At 29.8% G+C, this 9468-nt stretch overlaps 1 protein-coding gene and 2 non-coding genes across 3 annotated transcripts; 2 read left to right on the top strand and 1 right to left on the bottom strand.

Annotated features, from left to right (window-relative positions):
* Positions 1-464: 464 nt before the first annotated feature.
* Positions 465-624, bottom strand: LOC112499739. The gene has a single exon (XR_003067269.1). It is a non-coding gene; the product is annotated as a U1 spliceosomal RNA (small nuclear RNA).
* Positions 625-5351: 4727 nt separating this feature from the next.
* Positions 5352-8429, top strand: LOC112529774 (protein HIGH ARSENIC CONTENT 1, mitochondrial). The gene is made up of 6 exons (XM_025141172.1): positions 5352-5413; positions 5505-5582; positions 6779-6852; positions 7800-7870; positions 8017-8070; positions 8180-8429. The coding sequence occupies exons 1-6, from the start codon at positions 5397-5399 to the stop codon at positions 8294-8296; spliced, it is 411 nt and encodes a 136-aa protein (XP_024996940.1). The 5' UTR covers positions 5352-5396; the 3' UTR covers positions 8297-8429.
* A 799-nt stretch (positions 8430-9228) lies between these two features.
* On the top strand, positions 9229-9388 carry LOC112499736. The gene has a single exon (XR_003067266.1). It is a non-coding gene; the product is annotated as a U1 spliceosomal RNA (small nuclear RNA).
* Positions 9389-9468: the final 80 nt, after the last annotated feature.

Raw genomic sequence — 9468 nt, forward strand, 5'->3', positions numbered from 1 at the left:
GTATTCTTTAGTAAAAGGCGAAAGAATAGTTCGCTTTGTGTTCATTGCATGGCTGCGTGCTTCTTAATCCAGACTGAGGGTCTTATTTATGCATCTGCTACACTCCACATTCGTATCCAAGTCTCCATGTGGGAGACCTACTGAAAATTAAAAAAAAATTGTTTGATTTATTATTTCAATAAATAAATGGAGGTTAAAGGTGATAGATGCATTTAAAACTTGGGCCTAACAATAATATAATCTGATTTTGATATTAAGATTGGTAGTAGTTTATCTATAAAAACTTGTCCTTGCGGAAGTGTTGCAATAACCTCGGTGTATGTAGTTTGATCGGTTTCTTCTTTTGTTGTTGGTACAGAAATGACGAGCGTTTAGCCACGATCACCAAAGGTGGGCGATCAGAGACTTTTATATAACAATCAAAAGAGATAAAAGTTCGAGAAAACATTCAAAACTCAGAATTAGAAAGGGCCGCGCAAACGCTGGCCCTACTGTCACAAATTATGACGTAGGCTCGACCACTTGGACCGACCTTAGACAGGCACCCCTCCTATGTGCAATGGAGGTCACCAATCTAGACCATGAGCCTTTTTGATCACTCATTGATCCTGTCCAGGTAAGTATGTTTAACGTTCTACAACCACTTTCTTAAATAGGTTTAGACATGGCTACATGTTTCATTTTATTTTCAATGTGGGATGACACCCTAACGATCTAACCATAAATAACCATCCTACTTCTCATGCCAAGACTTTTGTCGGGATTGGTTTTGGTGTCGTTTACTCGTTTTTCATCCGGTGAGACCACGCCTTATTGCTTCATTTTGTTTTTAAGTATATATAATATTTATAAACGATAAAAAAATTCCATATTAGTCATCATGGTAATGATCATAGCATTTAACGAGCTACTCAAGCTCGAGCTTTAGCAATTCCAAAGTTGGACTCAATCTCGAAGATAACATGCATTTAACTCGGCAAGTTAAGCTTTTTAACACTAACGTTCAACTTGACAATCATAAGTTTGATTAATTTTTCTCCAACGAGCCAAATATTTTATATATTTTTGTAAATCGTTATAGCTTATAAAGTTTGAATAAAATTATAATTAATAACTCAAAAATTTTAAGCTCTTCAACTGCATAATGTATATTTAAAACTACAAACCGTAGAGGGCATTCAAATAAATGAAGACCTCTCCAAAAATAGGCGTATGCAGGTCGACCCTATGGGTGGGCAGCCCGGGCATCCCAAGCCCAAGGGCATCAAATAGTCACTATTCCTCTTTTTCTTTTTTCATTTCTGATTAATTTTTAAAGTTCATTTTTGTCGTGCTTTTACAACAATAAATATTTTTTTGAAATAAAATTAATAGCACCATTAATATTTATATAACTTATTATTTAAAGAAGACCCTATAATAATATTTGAAAACTTATTATTTTTGTTATTTGTATAATTTCGTCAAACATGTTTATTCGAGAAATTGGGTGTGGATTTGGTGTTTGATAAAGGGTATCTCATCATCATCAAAATCCCATTTTTATTTCAATTTTAACACAATTTCACTACAATTCTACACCAACTGTTGTTGGTGAAATGTACAATAATATTGGTATTTAATATTTATGCAAATTTGATGTCTATATAATTTTTAATATATTTGATCACAAATGTTATTTTAGTTATAGTATTTATTAATATTATATTATAAATTATATTTATATTAGTTCATATATGATATATGTATAAATAATAAAACATAAAAAATGACACACACACACACACACATATATATAAATATTATGATTCAAGAAAAAAAAAATACATAACCTAAGATGAAATTTGACTAACACATAGTAGAACTTTAATTATCTATATATCGTTTGTTCAAATATGTTATAAAATTACCAGAAGGGTAGTCACACAATACAGCGAGATATATCTTGATTTTAATATTCCATTATATTTTTTTATCTCAGTCGATGTTATAGTATGGTCTTATGTGATTTTGAAAAAGCGATAACGTTTTTATTTTTGAATAAAATATAAACTTGAAGATATCATAAAAATTTAACAAAAATATATCGAGATTAGTATCAAATTAACTATTTAAAATTCCTATTTTTTGTGTAATTTTTCAATTCAATTTTTTTATTATAATTTAATTTAAGTTCAATAACGAAGTAATTTATATTTGGTTTAGTAATATAATTTTCTTATAAAGATAATAGTTAATTATTTTTTTAGAACTCAATATATAATTATCTTAATTATATTTTAAAATGAGATGTTTATCTTCTATTTGATTATGTTTATCCACAATTAATTATATGAATCCAAACATGGAGCTTTAATAAGTTGTACTTATGCATAATTTAATTGTAATTTTGAATTTTAAGTAATATGCATCAATATACAGTACTTTATACATAAAAAATAGTTTTTAAAATTTTTTGTCAAATACTTTATAATATAGTATATATTATAACCAAATTTATGTGTAGAATTTGCATAACTTATCTCATATTTTACTTGTTTTAATTAACTAATTTTATCTTCCATTTTACAACAAATATTTTGATGTTTGAGTTCTTGTCCATCATCATAACTACAAATAAATTGATGTTATTTATAGTTGAGGATATCAGCCCTAATTGAAGACTCGATACTCTCAACCAAGCTACAATCGAGCAGTCTATCGGAAGGCTCCCCCAAGCCGAACCCATTAGATTCTTTTCTCTCGGCTTTAATACTCATGTTGCGAAATTTATGTATTCCACTACTGCGTTTGATTCTTAGAACGCTTTATTATGACATTATAAAAGGTTAATAATAATATTTATTTTTGTGTCTTAGTTGTCCATCATTCAAATAGCTTCTTATATAATAAGAATGTAACTTGTTATATTATCCAACTTCATCGCGGCAATTTACTGTAACAAATATATACTATATTATAAAGCATTTGACAAAAACTCTTAAAAACCACTTTTTATGTGTAAAGTACTGTTTATTAATGTATATTATTTAAAACTCAAGATTATAAGTAGACTGCACGTAAGTACAACTTATTAAAGTTCCATACTTGAAACCGTGTAACTAACTACAGATAAATATAATCAAATACAAGATAAACATCTTATTTTAAATATAAAAAATCTAAAATATAATTAGGATAATCATTGAGTTCTAACAAAATACTTAATTATTATCTTTATAAAATGTTATATTATTAAACCAAAAATAATTTTTTTCATTGTTAAACTTAAATTAAATTATAATAAAAAAATAAATTAAAGAAATTACATAAAAAATGAGAACTTTTAAATAGTTGATTTGATATTAACATTGATATATATTTTCAAATTTTTATGATATCTTCAAATTTATATTTTATTCAAAAATAAAATTATTAATGCTTTCTTAAAAACACATAAAATCGTATTATAATATCGACAGAGACAAATAATATAATAGAACATTAAAATCGAGATGTGTCTCGCTGCATTGTGCAAGTACTCTTCTAGTTTATATAAGATAGTAGTTGTTATTCATATAAATTTTTTAAATATTTAATAATATCATCATTAAGTTTTTTATTACGACGGTTGTGAATGTTTTATCATACCAATTTCTTTTGGTGGTTATTTGTCTATTATACATAAGTTTGTTAAGAACATCTCCAACAAATTCTTTAAATCAAAGAAAAATAAAGATTTCTTTCTCCATTTTTTCCGACATAATTTCTATATGTTCTCTAAAATAAAGAAAACAAGATAAATAAATCTATCTTGTAAGGTTAGAAACCTAATTAAGACCCAATTCACACTACAATAAAATCGGGTTTATAAGACATTTTCAAATTCTAAGTGTCATAATAGACCTCTTTATAGGACTTAGTTTATAAGACCCAAAAAATAAAGTGTCATATCTAAAAGCGTTGTAATAAGTTTATATGACTTTTTTTAACATTGTAATAAATTTTTTAGGACACTTTTAATATGAAGCGTCCTATTAGCAACTTTATAAGACACTATTTGAAAATTGTCCCATAAAAACAAATGTCCTATGAAAAATTGAGTTTACATGACACTTTCTGAAAAGTGTCCTATAAAGTTGTTAATGCGACACTTTATATTAAAAATGTTCTTAAAAACTTGTTAAGACGTCCAAAAATATGATATAAACTTATTACAACACTTTTAGATAGAACATTTTATATTTTGGTCATATAAAGCGGTCTATTGGGACGCTTAGAGATTGGGGGCGTCCTATAAACCCAATTTTGTTGTAGTGTTTGATAAACGGCCCTAAGAGGGCGTTTGGTTTGATAGAATGGTTTTGAGGAATTTGGATTCCGTGGAAGGATTTGAGATCTTTGGTTTGTTTCGTTTGTATGATTTGGAATAGAATTGAATTTCATTCTCTATAAATAATCTATAAAAATAATTAAATTACATTTCTATTAATCGATTATTACAAAACGAATGTTTTTAACATATTTTAAAACATTATTACATACAAATCCTACGAATTCTCGTGAAACACCAACCGTTCCTGTGGGATTTCAAAATCCTATGTTTGTTAGATTTCAGATCCTTCAAACCAAACATGAGATCACTACAACAAAATTGGGTTTATAGGACACCCCCAATCTCTAAGTGTCCCAATAGATCGTTTTATAAGACTTGGTTTATAAGAACAAAATATAAAGCGTCCTATCCAAAGGCGTTGTAATAAGTTTATATGACGCTTTTGGACATCTTAACAAGTTTTTGAGGACATTTTTAATACAAAGTGTCGCATTAGCAACTTTATAAGACATTTTTGAGAAATTGTCCTATAAAATCAATTTTTTATGCGACACTTGTTTTTATAGGACAATTTTTCAAATAGTGTCCTATAAAGTTGATAATGGGACGTTTTATATTATAAGTGTCCTAAAAAACTTATTACGACATCAAAAAACGTCATATAAACTTAATACAACACTTTTAGATATGACACTTTATTTTTTTGGTCATATAAACTAAGTTCTATAAAGAGGTCTATTAGAACGCTTAGAATTTTGTAGTGTCTTATAAACCCGATTTTGTTGTAGTGGATTGAAATGAGATTCAATTCCAAATCCTTCTAAATCAAATTCAATCCTCTAAACCAAACGAATAATCGTATTACAATATATAAATTACCAGCAAAACATTGAGTTATGAAATCTTTCTAAATAAATTATACATAAACTCATAACTTATCAAATAAGTTATAAATAAATAATATTAGAAACTATATAATAAAATGTCCATTTGATCTTATAAAAGTCAACTTTTCTTGGTACAAATAGATGAAGTCATTAGGCACCATTTGATTGTTCTTGTGCATCAAGGGTTGACTTCCATGGATGCCACCAAGAGGTTGGATCCTATTTTCAGATCTAGTTTTATCTTTTGTGTTTTTTTCGATTTTGATATTTGATTGTTTGTGTTTTTACTGTTTAATTGTTAGCGTCAGCGATGTGGTCACTGTAGATGTACACGAAGCTAAAGATCTCCTAAACTCCGGTCATCGTTATCTTGATGTCAGGTCAGTAAAAGAAGATCTGAATTTATAATCATTCCTAAACGAGTTAAATTTTACATGTTGAAAAAATCCGTTATGTATCTGACGCGTGTGTGTGCATACTTTCTTTGTATGTGTGTGGTTGACTATATGTACACCGATAAACGTCGAGATTAACTTCATCTTATTAACCTCGGCTTCCAAACTGTATTAATTGTACATGTGTTTTTACGTCGGATTTTCCATACCAAATTTGATCAAAGGTACCTCTTTTGTAGCGTTATTTCAAGGTTAAAATTTTGGAGACACGGTCAACACAAGGGTCTACACACAAGCACTCTCGAGTCTCTGAAAACAATCAATACGATAGTAAGCGGTTGAAGCAACCATACCCCGCTAAAGTAAACAATTTATGAAATAAAATTCATTTGGACACTACGCGTAACCTGAAAATACTATTGGGCTACTGATATTTTTAGTTAGGTGAAACTATTTCACGGTTATAATTCATCAAAAGATGCATATAAATCTACGATCGATTATATATAGAGGTAGGTTCATACGGGGATGAGACCTAAATAAAAAAATTAAGAAAATGACCAAATTACGTAAAAATCGCATGTGATTTTACATTAACGGTTAAAAAAAGTGTGGGGGCGAATTTCCCCTATGACCTCGCATGAATCACATGTGATTTTATAGGTGATTTTAGTGTAAAATCACATTTGAATCGACTATTTTATATTTTCTTTTTAGATATCATTTTCGTATAAATAAACATGTGTTTTGTTTATTAAAAACATAATATACGAACGGTTGGAACTTTATTGTAACAATTTTAAAAGGAACTGTTTGTCGGTTGCTGAATGGTTTGGTGTAGAATGATTAAGTGGCTAGAATGATTAAGAGGCTCTCATGATATGATGCAAAATGAAATATAATTGTTTGACAATCGTTTATAATGAAATTAGGGTGCTAAATGGTTAAGGGATGCCCACAATACAAAATCATTTAAAAGGTTTTAGAACCATTAAAAGACAGACTTTTTTTTTTGTCAAACAAGATTGACCTCTTAACAATTCAGATGATACCTTTTAATGAAATTATTAAAAGGTAAACAAACAACCTGTAAAAATTGAAATCAACAAATTAAAAAAAAGTGTATTTTCTTGGATATAATATTTTTATTTTTGTTTTATATTAAAATTGAAAAATAACAGGACAAATGAAGAATTCAACAAGAGCCACGTGGACAACGCCTTGAATATTCCCTACATGTTCATAACACAAGAAGGTTAGGATTACATGTGTTTTATCTTATTATTTTAATCAAATATTTTGATACAGTTGCATCTTTCATAAACTTAAAAAAATTTAGTTTATGATGAAAAAATAATATGGGTCCGTCCCTATGTAGGGTCATCATTCTTACTTTTCTTATTAGGTAACATCTTTTGGTAAACAAAATGACTTAGGGGCTGTTTGACAATTGTAGAATGGTTTGTTACAGAATGATTAAGTGATCAGAATGATTAAGAGACTCTCATGATATAATGCAAAATGAAATATAATTGTTTGGTAATTGTGTACAATGAAATCAGGGCTCTTAATGGTTAAGGGAGATCCAGGATACAAAATTATTCAGAGGGTTTTAGAACCATTAAGAGAAAGATATTTCTTTGCCAAATAATATTCATCTCTTAACGATTCAGATGTTGCCTCTTAATAGAACTATTAAGAGGTAAACAAACAACCTCTTAGTAAGATTATTGGCAGGCGTGTCTTAGGGGCTGTTTGGCAATTGCTGAATGATTTGGTGCAGAATGATTAAGAGGCTCTCATGATATAGTGCAAAATAAAATATAATTGTTTGGTAATTGTGTACAATGAAATCAGGGCTCTTAATGGTTAAGGGAGTTTCAGGATACAAAATCATTCAGAAGGTTTTTGAACCATTAAGAGGCAAACTTTTTTTTTTGCCAAACAAGATTCACCTCTTAACCATTCAGAGGTTGCATCTTAATGGAACTATTAAGAGGTAAACTAACAACCTCTTACCCGGTAAACACTAATCGGGTAAGGTAAATGACCCATAAGCATTTATCTGGTTAGCTTTAGATAAACGACTTGCAGATAATGTAAAACACTGATTTTATATAAACCGGATAAAATTTAGATTTTTAAATTGATGAGGTTTTTTTTCATATATATATATATATATATATATATATATATATATAGGACGGGTTAAAAATCCCGAATTTTTGGCTCAGGTTTCCGTTCTTTGTGGCAAGGAGGATTTACTAGTCGTGGTACGTACTCTCCTTTCTACAGTAACTAGTATTCATTTCGTTTCAAATTAATACAACATTTTATTTTTAAACTGATAATATCATATCAGTTTCATTTACTTAAAAAAAATTAAAAATTTATTTACTTTGTGTTTCGTATTTTAAAGGGTTGCAACAGTGGAGGAAGATCGCTTAAAGCTTCTGCTGATCTTCTTACTGCGGTATGTTACGTATTTTAATTTTTTTTCTCAATTTTCGGTCTCCTTTCTATCCTTTTTAGGTATTGGAATCGATCGTATTGAGTCATGATTGTATGGGTTATATATGTAGGGCTACAAGAATGTAAAGAACATGGCCGGGGGATACTCAGCGTGGGTCGATAATGGGTTTGTCGGGAACTCGGCACCGGCCGAGGAGTTGAAAACCGCTTGCAAGTTTCGCCGCTAATTAATCCTAAACTTGACGCATTCGTTTCGTTTATTTTACTAAAAAGACTTGAGGAACCATATATGTATGATATGGGTGACACAGTAATTTATTTATCAAGTGAATATGAATAAATAATGTTTATCGCTTACCTGGAAAGTGTTTGCTTTGCTGGTAAAAAGATACTAATACACCCTCACTAATTTTTACCGGGTAAGAGTCCACCAAAATGATATCATATGTAACAATTTATCTGGTTAATGTTAACCAGGTAAGCGTCTTCACTATCACTTATAGGGTTGCACATGGGTTGGACTGGTCAGGTTTGAAGGTATTTGAACAATCCAACCCAATGTCTGCGGTTTAAAAAATCTCAACCCAACCCAAGCGAACCCAAACCATGCGGGTTGGTTGGACTGGTCGGGTTGAAACTTTGTTATATCATTTTACAATCTAGCTAATTGATTGTATTTATCGTAGTAAAATCAAAATGCTAACATACAAAAAAGACTAACAAACTTAGAAAAGAAAGTTGAAGGTTCATGCAAATAAGAAAGTAAATTACGGTTGATGTTGTAATATAATTTTGAATATAGCTAATTATGAATTGGTTTAATCTCTAATGTAATGAGCACGAAGCGAACTATTCTTTCGCCTTTAGTCTTAAATACTCAAATTGTTAAACGCCCGTGCTAGTCTTCGAGAACACTACGATTTTTGAACTATTGTATTACAACGACAGAACTGGGATATTTAAGACGTTATCTTACTATATTTAGGATAAAAATCACCATAACCAAGTCCCGTCACATGTTATGTAGTACGTGCACGTGAGAAGCAGGATTGGTTATGTATGGCTAAATCGTAAAGGGTGTCATCCAACATTGGTGATGAAATGAAATATGCAACCATGTCTAAATCTATTTTAAGAAGGTTGTTGTACAACATTAGACATACTTACCTGGACGGGGTCAATAAGCAATCAACAAGGCTCATGGTCTAGGTTGGTGACCTCCATTGCACTTTGGAGGGATGCCTGCCTAAGGTCGACCCAAGTGGTTGATCCTACGTCATAATTTGTGATATTGGAGCCTGCGTTCGCGCGGCCCTTACCAAATTTCAAGTCTTCTAATTTTTTCAAACTTTTAGGGTTTTTATTTCAATTAGAATTTTGATGATTCATTTTCTTTGTT

This window comes from Cynara cardunculus, assembly GCF_001531365.2.
Source record: "Cynara cardunculus var. scolymus isolate 2C chromosome LG 16, CcrdV1, whole genome shotgun sequence".
In the NCBI taxonomy this organism is placed as follows: domain Eukaryota; kingdom Viridiplantae; phylum Streptophyta; class Magnoliopsida; order Asterales; family Asteraceae; genus Cynara; species Cynara cardunculus.

Bases quoted from the DNA above. Each gene is read 5' to 3' on its own strand.
- LOC112529774 (XM_025141172.1), top strand. The intron at 6,853-7,799 runs GTTAGGATTACA...ATATATATATAG, and splicing joins CATGTTCATAACACAAGAAG to GACGGGTTAAAAATCCCGAA. The intron at 7,871-8,016 runs GTACGTACTCTC...CGTATTTTAAAG, and splicing joins AGGAGGATTTACTAGTCGTG to GGTTGCAACAGTGGAGGAAG.